General features: G+C 38.9%; 1 protein-coding gene across 2 annotated transcripts in view; it reads left to right on the forward strand.

Moving 5' to 3' along the window:
* The window catches only part of CPZ (carboxypeptidase Z), a 34,144-nt gene extending 13,964 nt beyond the window's left edge, over window positions 1-20,180 (forward strand). For both annotated transcript variants that reach the window (XM_083834759.1, XM_083834760.1), the window contains 8 exons: window positions 568-780; window positions 2,924-3,120; window positions 4,122-4,283; window positions 9,904-10,062; window positions 13,108-13,243; window positions 14,320-14,459; window positions 17,686-17,785; window positions 19,615-20,180. In XM_083834759.1, coding sequence (XP_083690885.1) covers window positions 568-780; window positions 2,924-3,120; window positions 4,122-4,283; window positions 9,904-10,062; window positions 13,108-13,243; window positions 14,320-14,459; window positions 17,686-17,785; window positions 19,615-19,970 — 1,463 coding nt within the window. In that variant the 3' untranslated portion in view covers window positions 19,971-20,180. The remainder of the gene's footprint in view (window positions 1-567; window positions 781-2,923; window positions 3,121-4,121; window positions 4,284-9,903; window positions 10,063-13,107; window positions 13,244-14,319; window positions 14,460-17,685; window positions 17,786-19,614) is intronic.
* The last annotated feature ends 409 nt before the right edge of the window (window positions 20,181-20,589 follow it).

The following is a 20,589-nucleotide window of genomic DNA, read 5'->3' on the forward strand; positions in this document are numbered from 1 at the left end:
GATCAAGATTGACAGCTCAGCACTAGATGTCTGGACGCTGCTTTGCGTTTAGATAAACCCTGCCCTCTGTGACAGCAGTTTTGACAGCTGTCTATATATTTGAAATACTTTGTTTAAAAACTGAAAATTTAATGCACTCATAAATTCATGACTACTTGACAAGCTCATTAAAATTATCTCATTGGTGATTGTCACAGATTTTTGTTTAGAAGAAGAAGATCCAAATAAGTCAAGACATTTTGAATCACATCAGAAATGAATTTGATCCACCAGATTCAAAGGAAAAAATCTGTAAATTTGTCACTAAAATGTGCTAAGCATGCCAAAGAGCAAATTATAACTGGAGATTGTGCAAAATATGTGTCAGTGTACATATGCATTAGAATGTTTTTTTTGCAAGCAAAATATGCCAAAATAAACAGCGTAGGATGTACTACATAGATTTAAGATTTTGACTGCAGATGTATTTTCTAAAATTCTACTGCTGAAAAAGACATTTTGTGGAAAAGTATAGGCATTCATAAAATCCTCTGTTTTTAAACACTGATTTACAATTTCTCTTTGCAGGAGAAGTAGAAGTTGAAGAAGATTTGCCTTCAGACTTGCCAGCAACTTTTATTCAGTTTAAACACCATTCATATGCCCAAATGGTGAGCACATTGAAGAAGACTGCTTCTAGATGTTCCCACATTGCAACAACTTACAGCATAGGTCGCAGTTTTGAAGGAAAGGACCTTTTTGTGATTGAGTTTTCAACCAAGCCTGGACATCATGAACTACGTGAGTTATATCAGTGTTGATTGCATTGCTTGAGGGAAATCCAGGAGATTATCCACCTGAGTGAAAACAGGTTCTTTGAACAGGATATCACTTAAACTGTAAAAGGGGTTGACTCAAAAACATTTGTCATCCCTTGTGTTCCTGAGTTACGGTGATGGCTGATGAATCATTGCAGCAACTACTGCACAGTTGCAATGTCATAACTTTATGAACTAACTTTATGACTAGGGTTGACATTCCTTCTTCCTAGATGTGTGATCATACATGCCGGTGCAGTGGTATGACTATTATTTATTTGTGCCCAGCTTATGAAGAAGCTTGGAGAGCTCTTGGCTGCTGACCTGCCCTCTCCATAATTTACCACTTCCCCAGTCACCTTTTGGTCATTCCATCAAACCCTACATACTTCCTGAAACTCATGCCTGTTTCTAGTCTAAATGTAATCCTTCACATCCTAAAAAAAAAAAAAAAAAAAAAAAGAACATGCAAGAAGGCCTCAGGTACAATAGGAAGTTGAAATCAAAAAAAAAAAAAAAAAGGCAATTCAGCACAGAAAACAATCCTCTGGACACAGAGCTTCTGGTCAGTGTTATACCTGTCAGTATAGAGATGAACAATATCAGGAATTTATGTTATTTATCACAGCACCTGAGCACCTTTACAATATGATTCCTTGCAACTTTTCTGCAAAGAGGAATAATCTCATTCTCATCCTCTGATTTTGTAGATTCATCACTGAGACAGCAGAGATCAGACTTTAAAACGTATGAAATCCTTCAAAAATATAGATCATTTTCTTAGGGGGTATTAGGTGTTATTTTCCAGTTACCAGATCCCAGCTCAAATACAGAATCTGATTAAATCTGGGTGGACTGCTGCGGCAACTGCTATATAGCAAGAGCCTCTGGCTTCTTCTCATCAAACTAGCTCCAGAATCAAAGTAGCCTCAGCAGTGTAGCAGAACGGAACTACATCAGACTTAATATATTTTAAGCTTATTACCTGAGGTAAAGCTTCTGTGTCCTCTGTACGCTATGCCACTGGGGAGGCAGAGAGGGCAGCTGAGCCTGGTGTTAGCTCTCTTTACTCTCTCCCATGCTGACTTACATAGTGTAGATATATTCTGAGGTGCCTTTGAACCTGACCAAGGTCCCAGATGTCTTTAACAGAGCAAAGATCTAAACTCCTATCTCCTGGCCTATTGTCCTTCCTCTCTTGTGTAAAGAATGGAAGTTTCATGTGTCTTTTCTAGTTGATACTCCATTTGCCAGGATAACACAAAGCCTGTGAATCAGGCTTTTAAATTAAAACTGTGATATGGCATGATAAAAGATGGTAGTTTAACACATTACCTAACATTTCCTTCTAAATTTATTGCTTCATGCTGCTCAGGACAGTTGAGATTTTGCAAGACTAAGTTAGCTGGCATAATAGCTTTGTGCCAGCACCCCTCCTGGGTCTAGTGCGGGAGGGTGGCCAGAATCAGAGATGAAGATGAAGGGCTAGACAAGAAAGGGTGTCTCCAAAGGGCATCTATTTTCCACTTTCCATTAGTCTCTAAGGAAGGATGGAAACTGAGAGAATAACTGCAGGGAATCATGAGGCTATGTTTCTAATAGTCTTATTCCAAGTCTATTTAGCCTAAAAGCCACTTTTTATGCACGACCTAATTTCTGTTCCAAATACATGGGTAATATATTACACATCTGCAGGTCATTTCTAGGATGTGTGACAACACAAGGCATTGAAGATGCCCAAGGTAAGTGAGGGTGCCAGGGGTGTATTTTGTTCCTTCCCAACCAGCTTGACATTTCTGTTTGCAGCATTTTCTCTTCACAATTAACAATGAGTCCAGCAAAAGCTTAGAGCAATGATTACCACTTAAGGTTTGGGATCCTGAAGGTATGGATTTTTTTTTGTTTGTTTGTTTGTTTTTCACACATCCAGAAAGCTATTCAAATTGTTGCTGGACTGACTTGTAATGGTGTGAAATTCATCTGGAATTGGTGTACTGTTTACAGCAGCGTATGCATTAAATTAGTGTAAATAAAACTTTCATCAGTAATCTGTCTGTGTTACTCTGCTTTTGGAAGCCATCCAGGCATAATCAAATTAAAGCATCTCATTACTTTATATTCCACAGTCAAGCCAGAATTTAAGTACATTGGCAATATGCATGGAAATGAAGTTGTGGGGAAAGAGCTGCTGATATACCTTGCACAGTATCTATGTTCGGAATATCTTCTTGGGAATCCTCGCATCCAGACCTTGATTAATAACACCAGAATTCATCTCCTGCCTTCACTCAATCCGGATGGATATGAACTGGCTGCAGAAGAGGTAAAAGACTTTTTATAAAGAAAAAGTCCAGTGTTTCCTGTTTCTAAAATTCCCCTTTGGAAAAGACAAACTGGGAGTGAAGCGTCATGTATGGCAGGGAGTGTTAATAACCAGCAGCTAGGCTCCCAGGCTGCTTTGGCGGTAGGTTGCTTTCTGAAGACAACGTGAACAGACCTAGAAATCAACCAGAGCTATGTTTGTCATTTTCTGCTCCCTGCATGCATTGACGTGGGAATGACTGTGCTACTTTTTCACACATTTAGCAGTCTCTGCTATCAGCTCTAGAACAGAATGCCCACTGACTCACTTTAATGACTTTTAAATTAATTTGCAAGGAAATGTAATTTAATACTGTGGAATAGATATTCTTTCTCTTGTAGAAAAGCTGGTGTAATAAAATGCGAATATTTTCTGTACTATCTAGCTTTCATAAGGACGGCAGTTTTTAGAGATCAGCTGGTGTCTGAAGGAGACATACAAAAACAGCACTTTTATTATATGTTATCTGCCATTCTTCTTTTCTCCTCACTTGTATCATTAACATCATTAACATGAAAATAGGACCTTTTTCTGAGCTTCTTGTGCAGTGAGCTCTATCTGTTAGAATGATATTTGGGGTTTTATATTCTGCCTGATCTTTTATTGGAGTGAGAGGTGTAATTTTTTATTTTTTTTCATTTTCTTCTCCTCTAACCCACTCTGCATGCTGCTCTGAGTTGAGTAAGAAACTGCTGTGCTCCTCTCATGAGTCAAATCGCTGGTGAGTGAAATGATTCCTGTATGTTAGTAAGTGTGATCATGGGGATAAAAAATGATTAATAAGTATGGTTTTTTTTGTTATTTTTTGTTTGTGTTTTAACTGTATAGACATTTCTAACTTGTCTCTTATGTCTTTTAAAAATTGCTGATTATAAAATGACATTTTAAACACTTCCTTTTTCCACAAAGTGACATTTTGAGACAAGAATTTATACTGAACTTGTTTCTATATTCCAAATTAGGGAGCTGGTTACAATGGATGGGTCATTGGTCGACAGACAGCTCAGAACTTGGACCTAAACAGAAATTTCCCTGATCTGACGTCAGAGGCTTACAGAAGAGCCGGAATTCGTGGGGCACGCCTGGACCACATCCCCATTCCACAATCCTATTGGTGGGGTAAGGTATGAATTACAAATTTTATAAATCACATTTACTACAGAACAGTTCGGAAATTAAGATCTTGAGATTTTTCAGTCTGAAGTTATTCTCTGGTAATAAAATTTTATATGTAGGACTAAACTGGACAGACTAAGAATTGACATGAAAAAACCTGGTATACGTCTGGCCAAAGAGCCAAGTGTCACAAATCACTGGGAAAATTTGTTGATAATTTGGATTCTGCTATTTTAAATTAAGAATAATAACAGGAGGGGTCAGAATTGTGTAATGATTCAATGTTAATGATTTAAACTTCAGCAGTATGTTGAAAGGCCTTTTTTTGTGGACTTGGATCTCATTCCATTAAGTTCTGCACAGGTTTGATGCAATAGTGGTTTCTGCCTTGGAAACCATAAAAAGGCTTCATGTGAAGTCATGTGGCATGAGATTTCCACAAAAACAATGGTTACAAATGACAATAAACAGCTGGGGCAATGGAAGAATCTAGATGGGCTGCAATGGTGTTGGAAGGAAGAGTCATTGCCACCTCCAATCTCAGGGAGCAGGATGGAGGCAGCACTGCAGGACCTCATTCTTATCATCACTAAGCTTTACATTGCATGATGTCCAGGGTTCCTATAGGGAACAACTCTTTCAGTAGCTGTATTCAGTATTAGCAGATTTGAGAGACCATACTGCAACTTTCTAGTGTGCTGCAGGTGATCTCACATAAGGGCTGTTCCAAACCCCATATTATATTGGCGGTAGGGGGATGATTGGACCAGATGATCTTGGAGGTCTTTTCCAACCTTAAGGATTCTGTGATTCTACAGTTCTATGTACTTGCTGACACTAATTTCAGTTCTTGTCAATATTTGTGTGGCTCAGCCATCAAGTACTACCTTTATGCCTGTGCATAAAGATATAGATGATGAGTTAAATTGTGTCTGTAACATCTTACCAGACTAAGTCCCTTCTTTGAATGGCCCTTTGCAGATTCAGTAATGAGTGCCAGTCTCCTGAGAGCTCTTTCATGGGCTGTACTCTCCCCTCAGGCATGTGCAGACAGGATACAGAAGTGCCTATCACACCTGAAAAATTAATTGAAAATGCATTTGCTTTTCCATAGAGGTGTCCAAGAAGTCTGCTTTTGCCCTTTAAGTTTGGATGTAGTGGCTGGGCAGCAGACTTTGAGGTATGAAGGAAGGGATGGAGATCTCCCTCCAGCCATAGGCTTTCTCACTGCAACCAGCATTGCAGGGTTGAAGGCCAAGAACTACCAAGGAAAGATAAAGGTGTCCTTTACCCCTCTTTGTGCCAGTGTCCAGTGCAAGCTGTGACCTTGTCCCATTTTGTGCAGCCCAGAGTCCCCATAACTCTCTGGATTTTATAGCTCTGACGTCCCTCTTTACTCTGAGTTCTTCACTCAGAGGGTGGTGAGGCACTGACACAGGCTGCCCAGAGAGGTTGTGGATGCCCCGTCCCTGGATGTGTTCAGGACCATGTTGGATGAGGAACATAAGAAGCTCTCCCTTAAGAAGCTTCAGTTTCAGGCAGACAAACTCATGTCTCTTACAGAAGTTGTCTTTGTGCATACAAAAGCATTAGATTGTGCATTTCAACACCAGGCTCTCAGCTTTCATTTACTTAATAGTGTTTATTACCTGCCTTATTAAAGTAATTATCTGTATGTTGCAAGGCATTGTATAAAGATCAGAGAATGGAGAGTGAGATCCCAGACAATCCCATAAAGTCAGGAGAGGTCTGACCTCCCCATAATCCTTGTTATACAGTGGTTTTTGTTCCCTCCTACTATGAATTATTGTAATAACTGGACTGAGAGCTAGGACTGGGAGACTTCAGGCTTCATCTGAAATGAGTTCAGTTAAATTGGCTTGACTCAGGATTTGGAGGTTTATGCCAGTGGAGGCTGGAATAGTGTTTAGAAAAATGAGTCTGGTTGTTTATAAAAGGGAGAAAATAAATCTTTGAAAGCCATGGAGACAGTAACTAATTGCACTATAATAGGCATAAATGAGATTCAGGTTTAAAAAGGGTAGTGACCATTCACTGTACTCATGCCCAAATAATTTAGCTGTTTTCTAATTGTGTTCCAAATTGTTCTTGTGAGATGAATACCTTAAGACTGATCTCCTCTGACTGAGAAGCAAGAACCCCGGTTGAAAATAAAATGGAAAAAACAAACAAACAAACAAACAAACATAGAAACCACAATAAAATAAAAGTTTATGAATTGAATTGTCAAAGGCCAGAGTGACACAGATAGTATCTGACATCATCTGATGGATCTGAACCAAGATAAAAAAGGATGTGCATGTTTCAAAGCCTTAATCACGGTACACAAAGTCACTGAAATGCTATTAGGATAAAAATAGTGGCATTGAGATTACTGCTTTTCCACAACATTTTCTTCAACAAGACGTTGGCTCTGTGACACAGCAGTGTCTCGCAGCTTACGCAGGTACCTAGCAAGCAAGTTGGCTAATCAGGGGGAGGAACTGAATGTTGGAACTCTTTGAGTCAAACTTTTTATTTCGCCCTTGCCCATTGAGTTGCAGAAACAGCTTAAAAAATCTAACTGAGACCTGAGAGCACTGAAAGCAGGGCTGTTTCTGGCTTCAGGCATGACCTCTCTGGCCAGGCTGCTGCAGGTGGATCAGGGAGCTACTGAGATTTTGGGGCAGCATCCTCTGGAAGATCCTTGGTGCTGTGGGGCTGGGAGAACATGGGCACAGAGCCAGCTCTCAGTCACCCCACAAGCCCCCATGCAGAACCCACAGGGAAGGCAGCGCAGCTTGCAACCCCTCAAAAGCCAGCTAGGGTCTTCTGCTCTTCAGAAGAGATGAACTCAAAGCATGAGCACAGTGCTTTCAGGATTCAGGTGAGAGTGGCTGGTTCAGTTCTATATTCCCTCACGATGAAGATCATTACTGGACTATCTCAAGGCACTGTACAATACTTTGAACTCAGCAGGTAGCATTTTTGAGACACTGCCAAGTTCATTGTCATGAAGCCTGGTGGGCTGTGGCCTTCTCCTGCCTCTGAGTGTTCAAGTAGGTGTGCAGGACTTCAAAAAGTGCAGAGGATTATCATTTCCTTTTGGAGTGCCTTTTACCTGACTTTTGAAAATGTTTTTTAGGTTATGCCCTTCCTGGAAACTCTGTGTCTAATCTTCACAATTATACAAAATGCCTTAGTTTTAGGGTTCTGATATGCAAAGTGTAGTTGTTATGAGCCCAACCAAATTCTCTGTGTTGCTCAGTTGGTTGTTACATCTCATCTCAAGTTTAAGTTGCCTCTTTATAGTACCGAGGTTGAAAGGGTTGTGACACACAGATTCAGAGGCTGCCATGAGGTTTATAGATAAAATGGATCTGGTCTGATTTGCCTGAGGACAAGTGGTACAACCTGGCTTGTGTACATATGCTGACCACAAGCTACACATTTCTCAATGTTTCACCTTGAGCAGTGTACCTCAGGTTCCTATTACTTCCAATACAAGGTACAGCCTTGTCAAATAGAATCACAGAACCGTCTAGGTTGGAAGAGACCTCCAAGACCATCTAGTCCAACCTCTGACCCAACACCAACAAGCCCTCCACTAAACCATAACACTAAGCTCTACATCTAAACGTCTTTTAAAGACCTCCAGGGATGGTGGCGCAACCACTTCCCTGGGCAGCCTATTCCAATGCCTAACAACCCTTTCAGTAAAGAAGTTCTTCCTAATATCCAACCTAAACCTCCCCTGGCACAATTTTAAGCCATTCCCCCTCATCCTGTCACCAGGCACGTGGGAGAATAGACCAACCCCCACCTCTCTACAGCCTCCTTTAAGGTACCTGTAGAGTGTCACCCCGAGCCTCCTCTTCTCCAGGCTGAACAATTCCAGCTCCTTCTGCCGCTCCTCATAAAACTTGTTCAACAGGCCCCTCACCAGCTTCGTTGCCCTTCTCTGGACTCTCTCGAGCACCTCCATGTCCTTCCTGTAGCGAGGGGCCCAAAACTGAACACAGTACTCGAGGTGCAGCCTCACCAAAGCCGAGTACAGGGGGACAATCACTTCCCTAGCCCTGCTGGCCACACTGTTTCTTATGCAAGCAAGGATGCTGTTGGCCTTCTTGGCTAATGCACCCGAATCATGTGAAGATGAACATGGAGCTATGAGTGGCTGAATAAAGTAAATGGCTATAGAAAGGTGTGATTTCCTACTGTGGCTATAATTATACCGATATATGTAAAACTGTATTTAGATATGGTTTTTTCCTGAGATCCTTTGCTTTCTCACTCATACGGGGAGCTGTAATACATCTGCAGTGAACCATTGCTTCACAGTGGTGTTTCTGCTCTTCTCCCAAGTTTGTGTTACCCATTGCATTCCCAAAACTGTGATCTGCCTGTGGAGCAGAAGAGGGACTGATCCAAAGAACACAGGAATTGCTGCTGTTGTAGCCCTAATCTTCAGCTCTTTAGGTTTTGTTTGCTTGCTTTTCAAGGCCTGTTGTTTTTTGGAGTATATGGCACAAGCTTTAGAGGGACTTGCTTCACTGGCTCTAGTTATTAGCCACGCTAGGATGCTGGCTGACAGATTTCCTAATGAAATCTGGAATGAAAGCAAAGGGTGAAGTGCATTGCTAGCAGCCCTATAGAAACGCTGAAGTAAATCCACCATAACAAACCTTGCTCGTTTATTTATTTAGTTATTTAAACCTGCCTGTCAGCACTTGTGCAAAGCAGAGTCTGGATTAGCAACGCTCTTTTTCCCCATTATCTTCCCAAGTGGCAAAGAAAAGAGCCTCACCTCCGCCAAGGGCACTGGCCTGCGGGCTTGCAGGGGCCGGCCACCAGATGACACTGTTACCCCTAAGAAGGATCTGACTCCGGAGCAGGTCCGGGAAATCCCTCCTAGGAGCCAGGCAGGATGGGCAAGTGGGAGCCCCGGTGCCTCCGGGGTCCCGTCACCACTCCATGGCAGCTGTGACTGAGCATGGGCTGCCAGAAAGACAAATTTTGTGACCTATTTGCAGCAGTTCCCTGCGAGTAAACTGCAATTGTTGCTGTGCTTGATATCCATTAGTTTTCATTTATTTGTTGATGAACCTGGACCAAAGGATGGTAAATGAGACAATGTTTTTCCAACAAGTGCTGAGCATTACAAATTGATCTCCATATCCCATTTTATCCATCCAATGTCAATCCTGCTGATTCAGAAACAAAATTAGAAAGGGGGTCTGGCTTGTAAATAATGGTACACCACCAGGAATTTTCAGGTCTAACATAAGTCTGTCATCACTTTGAATTGCTGAAAATGTCACTGTAATAAAAAAAAAAAAAAAAAAGTTATTCTTCCATCAAAATTTCTGTCTTTTCTCAGCTTTTCCACAGTGATTGCCTCTGGTTTATGGGGAGGTAGGAACAGTATGTCTCGTCTGTCCCCTGGAGCAAACTGCTGCTCTTCCTCCATTAACTTTTGGGATGGAAGAGCTGAAGAGCCACATCTTTCTCCTTCCTAATACACTCCCTTCTCCACTGGGCTTCATCCTGCCCAGGACCAACTTCCTTCAGAGCTGAATGATCAGTCACACTTTTTTTTTTTTTTTTTTTTTCCCTCCTGGATTTCAGGTAGCACCTGAGACTAAAGCAGTCATGAAGTGGTTGAGGTCTATCCCCTTCGTGCTCTCTGCCAGCCTCCATGGGGGTGAGCTGGTTGTTACCTATCCTTATGACTATTCAAGGCATCCTCTGGAAGAAAAAGAGTTTTCCCCTACACCTGATGAGAAGGTAAGATTGTTTTGTAGGGTAGGTATATGATATAGTTTTCATATGTGGAACTGTAGGAATATTTTCTTCTAACAAGTAACAAACTTAGCTTTGATTTATTTAGATTTTATACATATGTATATAGTTATGTATGTATTAAATATACAATAAAACATATGTATATATATTTATATGCGTGTATATATACATATGTATAATATGATTTATACAGTTACTTCATTAGCTTTAAAATATGTTACCAGCTTGATTGGTAAAGATTTACCCATTTTTTGTGAGGCCAAACATGATTTCACAAGGCACAGGTTAGGAAAAGTCAGGATTTTTCTATTTAAAGTGTGAAGGTTCGGCTATTTTTACCACTGATTCCAGGAGAGAAGAAACAAACCTCATCAGAATTCATATTTTCTGATGAAATCTGTAGAAATAAAAAGGCTGGCTGCCATATGGTGGCAGCCTTGTAACATTTATTCCAGGTCAGATGAACGGCAATGGTTTTCCTCTCTCAGGTTCCTCAGTTGGGATTCACTGTAAATCTTCTGTGAAATTTTTTGCCACCTTTCCTGTTTCCCTTTGATTTCTTCAATCTAGTATTCATTGCTGACATGCCCACTAGGAGAACAGCCGGCTTTTTAGCTTTCTAGTGTATGTTAAAATTGTCCCTGACCTCTTAAGGGAAAGTGGTTACTTACATAGTGAAAAGCAGTTGAAAATCATCAGAACTTGATCTTTGACTTGAAGTATCCATTTCTTTCAGCACATCTCTGGGTTGAAGCTCTCCTAAAGCAACAGTCCTCACCAGCATTTATTCAATATTTAAATATTTGTCACAATTAAACATTTTCTATATCAATTCATTTCTTCTCAGCTGTACAATATCTACTGATTAGTGAGTAGCTGAAAAGCCTAGAAAGAAGCTACAAATTTTGAGGTTTAAAACATACAGGAGAGGGCTGGGGGTGTCCTCAATTAAAACCAACTTTTCAAGTGAGTCAGCATAGGAACCTTAACAACACTACCAGTATCACTTTAACATTTGTCCAGAAAGTTATAAAATGTGTACCTGTGAAATGACCTGTATTTAAGTAACGTCATCTGCTGCTGGGGAACTGGCATCCTGAAATACTGCAGTTTGTTTTAACTGTCATACATTAGCTGTAACCCTTGTTCTGTGTGCTGATCTGCCAAATTCACCATGCAAGGGGAAAAAAAGAAAGTTTGTACCCTTGGCTGCAGCCCAGGGTGAAATGCTGAAGTGCAGATAATGGCCAGAAATTCAAAAGTCAAATTCTGCAAAGTACATTCAAACCAGATTGTCCAGCTTGCAAAGGCTCCTGGATGCTGTCACTTCCCTGTGGTGGTCTCTTTTGATGAATGTGTGGTATCGTGGGGATCCTCTTGGCAGCAGCAGATTTCAAGCCTCTTTAACCTTTATCACAGCCTGGTATGGTAACTGCTGGGACCACGGAGTCTCAAAACTGTTCCATGTCCTTCCTCTCACATTCTTGCATCTGGTTCATCTCCTAATCCAGAACTTTCAACTCTTTTGGCTTTTGTGAAGATGGAATTTTCTAGCAGGCTTTTGTTGCTTTGTTTTACACAAGAAGTTACATTGATGCTTGTGTTCACAGGGGCAGAAAGGTACACACCAAGTCAAGCTCACTACCCTTGGCAAATGGAAACACTCCCTTCCCTCTGCCCCCAAAAAAACAAATTGTGAGAGTCAGTGGGGTCAGAGTGCTAGCCATTTAGCTAGTATGTACCCATTTTATCAAATGAACATCACACTTTCAAAGTCGCAAGGATACCTCTGTATTCTCCTTTGTGTCCATCTATGTAATGCCTAAACATTTGAGTTTTTTGAAGTCACAACTTGTCTGTTCATCAGGAGAAAGTAAAAAAAAAAAAAAAAAAAAAAGGGTAAACTGTCTTTACACTTACTTACTTTACACTATTACCACCTTTCCTTGGTTAGCTACCTGATCCCATAATTGGTCCAACTTTGTGATTATTGAATCATTCCTCAATATTACACCAAAATTATATGTATGGTCATTTTGGTCTCCATACAGCTTCAAGCATAAAATCTTAGGCCACTTGCAAAAATAGGATTTTAGCCACCCAACAGCTTGCACGTGTTGTCTTAAGAAATGTGCAACGAAACCTATGATGCTGAACTGATCTAGTAGCATCTTACAATTGCTGTCATTTTAATGTTGAAATCTGGAGTTATAGGTTTTGTAGATGAGATTTGATTAAAATAAAAAAAGGTGGGTATTTCTGTTCAAATTTGTAATAAAAATTGGAGAAAATGGCACAAAACAGATTCAAAGATATGGTTTCCTCATATCACTGCTGTTTCTTCTGTCTTCACTTCATGTACCCATCACTTTTCCTTTCTGGGTCGTGACTCATCTGCTCTTCATCATTATTAACACTCTTAGGAAATCAGTGGTGACATCCTCCATCACCACATCCTATCCTTCACTTTTTTTGGGTTGGCTTCAGCCCCACAAAGAAGCGACTGTCACTGAGATCAAACTGGCAGGTTGTCCTGCGAGAGAGATAAGTGCAAAACAAATCAACGCTGTCTATTTTAAACACCAGCAGCTGATGCAAAGATCTGGTGGGGCTGAGGCTGGTGTAGGTGTTTCTGAAAGGGTAAAAACCCAACAGCTAGGACATAATGGGGAGAGCTAATTTTGGCTTTTAAACCCATGACTTTAAGTACAACAAAACAAGCCCGCTACTTCTGCCCCAGATATGTTGAAGCCAAGTATCACAAAATCAAGAAGTATTCAGTGTTATTTCTGGCTAAATACATTGGATTGCAAAGAAGCACCTTGGAAAATAAGGCATGTGAAAGCTTCCTGGTGGAATATCCTCGCACAGAGGTTCTCCCCCTCCATCAGCCTCAGGGACACAGGGTGGCTCATTGTCTGGGCTCACAACAGCAAGACTTACTTTACTAGCAGCAACATCAATGACTGAAGGCTAACATATTTACTGTTTGCAAAACCAAATGTAGTTCAAACTCTTCTGTTACAGATGTTTAAAATGCTGGCAAAAGCCTATGCAGATGCACATCCAGTCATCTCAGACCGATCAGAACTTCGCTGTGGTGGAAATTTTGTAAAACGCGGAGGTATTATAAATGGTGCTGAGTGGTACAGCTTCACTGGAGGTAAAACCACTTTACCATCATATCAAGTGAGGTAAAACCTCTACATGACCTTTCTGAGACACAAGGGTTTGGCAGGATAATTTTATTCATATCAATTTATTTTAGGTCAGATACTTGCAAAAAGTAACCTGTTAGGGATTTAAGCAGCAAAATGTATGTCGGTAGTTGTTATATCCAGATACCAAGGGACATATTCAACCCTGATAAGATCTGAGAGAAGTTAAGCTATACAAGGGTCAAATACATTATTGCATATATAAGATTCTTCTAGTTTTAAAGTCAGAAAATTTTAAATAAATACTTAATGCTAATTAATACTTAAATTGCTATCATTCATTAGCAGCATGAGTTTGATTCCATCTTTCAGACTTGCATTCTGCTTCATTCAAGTTCTGTTTGTTTCTTTTTCAAGATGTTTAAATATATATATTTTTTATTATATATTTTTTAAGTATAAAAAACATCAAAGTTTAACATCCCATTAATTTGTGCTTAAGTTGCTAATTTGATTTCCTCAATAGTAGTATTTGGTTTTCTTCAGGATATCATGGATGAACTACTAATGTTCATAAAAATTTCAAAAGTGTTTCAATCATATTTTCCAATTAGACTCAAGCAGCTCCCCAAATTATTCTGTTGAAACTGGGCATTTAGGAAGCTTTGGGGAATGAGGGACAATCAGGCTTAAATAACTTAGGCTTACATTCTTCTGAAAATTATATCCAATGTCTTTTGTGTAAAAACAGTTTTCAACGTACTAGTGGCAAAAGGTCATCTCTCTGCTGGTGACCTTTGGCAACCACCTCTGATACAGCTGATTATCCAATTACTGTGATTAGCCAATCCTTATCTTTCTATTGCTGTTTCTTGGTCAGGTGAATAATAACTTAAAATGACGCTTTTTCACCTGAAAGAAGCGTCACGGTCATTTGTTAATTCACATTGAAAGAAGTAATATACTGAATTTGTAGAATAATTTATATGCATTGGCCATTGCATTGAACTAACTGCAACAGCAGAATTCCAGTTAGGGTTTAAATGGGTTTTCCATGATCTCTTTCTTTTTAAACCTGTAGGTATGGCAGATTTTAATTACCTTCATACAAATTGCTTTGAAATTACTGTGGAGGTAGGATGCGAAAAGTTTCCTTTGGAAGAAGAACTGTTTACAATCTGGCACGAAAACAGAGACGCCCTTCTGAACTATATGGAGATGGTATGGCTCTGCTTTTGCAGACCTTAGTGGTTATGGATTTTCTTCCTTTTTTTTTTTTTTTTTTCCTTCTGCTGATATTCCTTTCTTTGCTGTTTCACCAGTTAGTCATCACTGAGACAGCACTGAGTCAGTCATCACATTTCACCTGCAGCTCTGGGGCCTCTGCTTGTCTGACAGGACACACAGATAATATTTTCGTTGTCTTGCAGGAATGATCGAGCTTAGGGACTGTAAAGGACTTAGAAACAATTCAAAAGGAAATTGTTTGTAAATACTTTGTGCAATATTACAAATCAACTGTCTGAAATTTAATGCTAAGAAAAAAAACCACATAATCAGAAAATTACAAATCATCCTTTCTCTTGAAGAATAAACCAAGAGATACTTTCCAGAAACCTTCTGGGAACTTTTCCATTTTCATATTCCATGTTCCTGGCCTTAAACCCACTGTACAAGAGCACGAGATGAAGATTTGGTTGCAATGGGGAGGTTATAGTTATCTTAATAGAAAGGCTGTTTACTCACTTTCCAGCTCAATTTCTTGATATTTAAAATGATCGGAGGTCTCATCTTCTAAAGAGACAACTGTATGCCTGTAAGCATTAAACCAACCCATTTTAAAGTAATATTATTTTAATAATAAGTTTGAGCTCAGCAAAAACAAATACCTCACTGACAATAAGTAAGTGAACACAGAAGCAGAAGTTGCTCATCTTTCTCTCAGCCATTAGTAGATTAGCTTTCTGCCATGCCTTATTTTGATAGAGTATGCAGTAATTTAAAATTGTTAGGAGTGTTTTTATGGCCTTTCTAAGCAACCTCTTGCTACTTGTGGTAAGTATCATCATTCAATAAAGTCTACAGTACAGACCACCAAACTCATTTCATTTTACAGCTGTCTGATGAAAATGAGTTTTAATGAATCCAAATGGAGCTGGGTTAAATCCATATATATTGCAGTTGAAGTCTTCAAGATGTAAAGATTTTTATAGTGTGAGATACTGGAGAAGTCTGTGCTGGAAAAGCTTTTTGAGTAAATGCAGGACAGTAAGCAAAACAACTTTGTAGATAAGGATGACTGAATTACTCCCGATAAGGATTAAGTCTGCCATAACCAATTCAAACTTTTCTTATTCTGATATATACCAGGCTGCTTGGTGTGTGTACAAATCTACTTGGCTTAACACGCAGAAGTAGTATTCATTTTCATAAACGCTGATCTCTTCTCCCCATTGCTAGTGGTACCAAAACACTCTCCCAAACTTATGTGTCACAGGTTTGAGACAAAAACAAAAATAGTGTATTTAAAGCAAAACAAATCAACAACATTAAAGAAATTTCAATTTTGTCATTTTTATCCCCTCATGTTGTAATTGTGAAATTATTATTGAAGTTGGATGAGGTCATACTACTTTGAGTATGTCTACACTGTAAATTAAATTTGTCTCTGAGATGACTCTTCTGACCAGATATACCCACTATCCATATGATAAATCCTCAAGTGCAATGCTGAAAAGCAAATTGCAGTGCTTCATCATAATAGTTCTTAAGGGACAGTTTTGAAGTCCTTAGACTGAGTTGTTCCTAAATCCTCCAATGAATAGCTCCACTCAATACAGAATAGCTATTTAACAAGAGCAATGACAACACAGTCTCACCTTGAATAAAAACCTGATGTTATTGGACCATACTGAATAATTTTCAAGCTTTATATTAAGAATTACTGTAAAGTTAGATATTTTACTGCTTATTTTTAAACATCTGTATTTTCCACCATTTTTTTTCCATTGTTTTCATACTTTGTTCATCTTTTCCATTCTTCTGTGACAAAGGAAATGGAGAAGGGAAAATAAGAGGAAGAGAAAAAAATCTCAAGTAAAGAACAGCTCAAGTACATCATAGTAGTTCATGGGAAAAACTGAAATGGAATTACTTTTCTTTTAAAAAGTTCACATAAAACTTCCAATATAAAATATTTTCATTTTGGAAAGCTGAAAAAAAAATATCTTTAAGTATTCTAACGTTTTGTTTTGTTTTGTTTTCCTGGTTTTGTTTTCTAGAACTTCAAATAGAATGAGCCGTTTGTGCACCTCTTTGACAGAATTCACATTGCTCTTTAGTTTGTCACCAAACACATTTCTCATCAGCTCAAACAACTGGGTTCTGTGCTTGTAGAGAAGAGAAAAAGGATATTATACACACTGCTATTGTGACATTCTGACATGTAGTGATGTGTAGGCAACATGGAGTTGATGAGTAGCTGAAGATTTCCCTGAACTATCCTTATTCACTGATATTAAATAAGAATATTAACAGGTTCATAACTATATTGTTATATATCTATTTGCATTCATAAATGTTTATTGAAAGTGATTTTAAATATGGCATTAAGGATTGTATATTTAACAATGCTAATACAGTAGCATTACAGTACAGAATTACAGTACATTATTACAGTCACATTTATTATTCTTCTAGAATGCAGGTTATTCTGTTCATATGTTTTTTTTCTCTACTTTAGTAAAAGCATGTCTATCACAAGACAGTTGTTCAATTTTGATTCTTTATCTCTAAGTCCTTTGGGATCCTACTAATACTAAAGAACTGGTTTCTTTGTAAAACCCGCATTAATTGATTCTACTGCCAGCATGGTAGTATACTGTTTGATGAGTAGTATTGTCTGAAAGCTAATAATTATGCATGATTTTGATTTATTTCATACAAGTTTTAATGCTGCACTTTGAGTAAATGGTCATTTACTCAAAAATGGCCATTTACTTCTTGTTGATTTGACTCTGCTCACAGCACCAATGATACCTTTTCACTGTGTGCATCAGATTGTTTTTTACACCCTTAACTTTTCATTTCTTTCTGGTTCTGGATCTATGGCAGGCAATTAGAAACAGTCTTCAGGTACTGTGTTTGGAGCATGAAATGCTACTGATTTGTGCAAAGGGACCCTCAGTGCAATGCACGACCACATACCTAGCCCAGGAAAGCACTCATTCAATTAGCTCTTTTCCTCAGCTCCCTCCGATATGTTGTTATTAAGAAGCGCCCAAAATAGAGAATGTGATCTGAAGGGATGTTAGTACCCAAGAACCTCTGTAATGCACCAAATCTCTTGAAAGTTGTTTCTTCTCTACATGGTTTTCTTGTAGAATATTAGGAGGTAGTAATATAACAAATGACTCCCATCTAACTTTGCTTTGCTTTGCCTTGCCAGGTTCATCGGGGAATAAAAGGAATTGTGTCTGATAAATTTGGAAATCCAATTAAAAATGCTCGCATTTCAGTCAGGGGCATCCAGCATGATGTCACCACAGGTAATATTTTTTGTTCCTGCTTTTTCCTGCTGCAGAGTGAAAGTGTTGAGAAGTGAACCCACAAAGTCTTGTCATATCTGATGGAAATGTCACCTTAATGGAGAATTCAAGGCTCATCTGTGGGTTTGTTTCTAGAAAAGCAGGAGAGAAGACATCAAACTGGTTGTTAAGTGTGTGATGTCTCTGGGATGACTCAGTCCTTGCAGTTAATAAAATCACCTGAAGCTGTCAGCCAGCCATCAAAGACCACACGTATTAGAGAAATTCAGAAATCCACCTTGACATACATATTTCATGTTTGGGGGAATAGATCAATAGCCCTGCTGGGGGGCAAAGTCTACTCTGTCCATCTTGTACTCACAGAGCAGATAAAATTACTTAGTTGAAATATTGTGAAATTGAGGTGTAGAATATGGTCCACACTGATTTTAATAACTGGAATGACTGCAGTGATTGAAGGGCAAGCAACCTCTTTTGTTCATGAAAACAAACAAACAAACAAACACAAAAATCCCTATAAATATATGCAATTTGTGGACAATAATTATATCAAAACCAAAAACCAACCAACCAAAAAGCCAACTAGAATGCTGAATTATGGTCACTGTCACCAGCTGAAAAACATGTATTGAGGCATGTGCAGCTGCAAGTTCTGAGCTTTTAAGCTCTTACTGGAACCAATGCTCTCATTTTATTACTGACTTTAGTGAGAATAGGGTAGGCCGTAGGAGCACAAAACAGAAGACGTGAATGGTAACATTTTACTCTAATGGTAGTTGTTGAATCAATTTGGAAAGCCAGAATAACTTATAATGTAGTGGATGCTTTCCAGCTTTTTTTTTTCCTTTTTTTTTTTTTTTTAACTTAACATTAGAGGGGATACAATAGTGGAGATTATGCAGATTCTTGAGGCTGATGGGAGACTCTGGCATGAATTAGGGTCTTTTTCAAATTTCTTCCCAGACAATGGCTTTCCATTGGCAATGGACATTTAAAGAATTAAGAATTAAATAAAAAATGTGTTTACACTGAAGGAAAAAGGAGAATTTGTTCTTGTGTTAGGTGGGGTTAAGAATGTCATATGATTAAAATGTCTTTTAACTTCAGTGTCAAAAAAAGACAGAAGTTCAATGATGAAAAAAAAACACATTAATGCAACATTAACTAAGTTAAGAAACTTACTATTCAAAATAAAGGAAATATAAAATGGAGAATAAATATTGTGTTTTAAAACTCCTTGCTTTTTGCCTGCAGACTCTAACCTTCAGCTGGAGGAAATTTACACCCGTTTTACACTAATGGAAATTTATACCAGCTGCAGCTTTGACTCCACAGTTTTATGTGCTATAGTGTCTGCAAAGTAATAGAATGTAATATAATAAAAAAAGGGATTTCTTAGCTCTTCAGACATGCTATATATGTATATATATATATATTGCAGCTTGGATTCTGCTTTCACTTTCTTAAGTTTCACGTAGTTTTTCATTCATTTGATTTCTTTGGAGTTATTCCTTGTGCCCTTGGGAAAGCAGTAAGAAGGAAAGCTTCACTTCCTTTTTATACAGGCAGAGCAGTTGCTGAAATTTTGCATGTGAGTTTTACTCCTTTAGCTCCAGTGGTCAGATTTTCACAGGTTGAGTCTCTTTTTGTTATTCAAGTATTTGTGTCTGAACCTTTTTCAAAATTTGAGTTGACCTGATTCTAAGATTCTTTTAAAAACCTGTTCCCTAAATGTTTGTGTTGTCTGTGGATGCATGTACACATGAGTATGTATCTATACAGAAGGAAAGACCAACTAAATTCTGTCTTATGAATTTGCCTTTCCAAAGCTGCCGATGGTGACTACTGGCGACTCTTGCCTCCAGGAACATACATAATCAGTGCCCAAGCTGCAGGATACAGCAGGGTGATGAAGAGGGTCACCCTTCCCACCAAGATGAAACGGGCTGGGCGAGTTGACTTTGTCTTGCGACCTGTTGAGGTTTGGCCTAACAAGCTTCTCCGCCGTTCCATGGAGGACATGCACGACCAATATGACCCACTGGAACTGTTCGATCCTCATGCCCAGCATGCACAGCCTGGGGCTCGGGGAGGGTCACCACAGCCCAGGGAGAAGCCCTGGTGGTGGTCCTATTTCAGCTCTCTAGACCTGCACAAACCTCTCTGGCTGCTTAAACAGCACTGAACGGTGCCATTGTGCTCTGCTCACCTTGTTCTGCTGCCCTTCCACCTGGTTCCAGGCACCCTGATTGTTCTTGGCAATATTTAAATCTGTTTCATGTGAAAATACAATGTTAATTCAAGCCCTCTTACTTCTTTTGTTTTCTCTTCACATACAACTGAGTCTGTTCAAATGTTTTTATATATTAAAAACAATGGTGCACACCCATCCAAAGGCCGGATTGTATGTAGTCTTTTTCATAGTAATGTGCTGTACTTCTGCCCATGTAGTTAATCATCGCATTCATTATTTATTAGGTTCTACGTACCTGCAGGAAAATATTCCTGATCCTTTAATGCATTTTTGTACATGCCTTAATACATTAATGACTGTATACTAAAAACAACTTTCAGAAGCATTCAGAAAACTCTTCTCTTTTTATGTTATTTTAGCACATTAAATTCAGTTCATTAACTCTTCTAATAGAGCTCACAATAATTTCTTAAGTCCATCATGTGATATTAATGCTGATTTTGGGCAGAAAAAGAAATCATTAGGAGTATGGAAATAAATCTTTGTCCGAATAAGCAACATGTTCAGTAGCATGGGGTGCTCACAGACAGGTAAGAAACAATGAAAGATC

Source organism: Anser anser (genome assembly GCF_964211835.1).
Source record: "Anser anser genome assembly, chromosome: 4".
Classification (NCBI taxonomy): Eukaryota; Metazoa; Chordata; class Aves; order Anseriformes; family Anatidae; genus Anser; species Anser anser.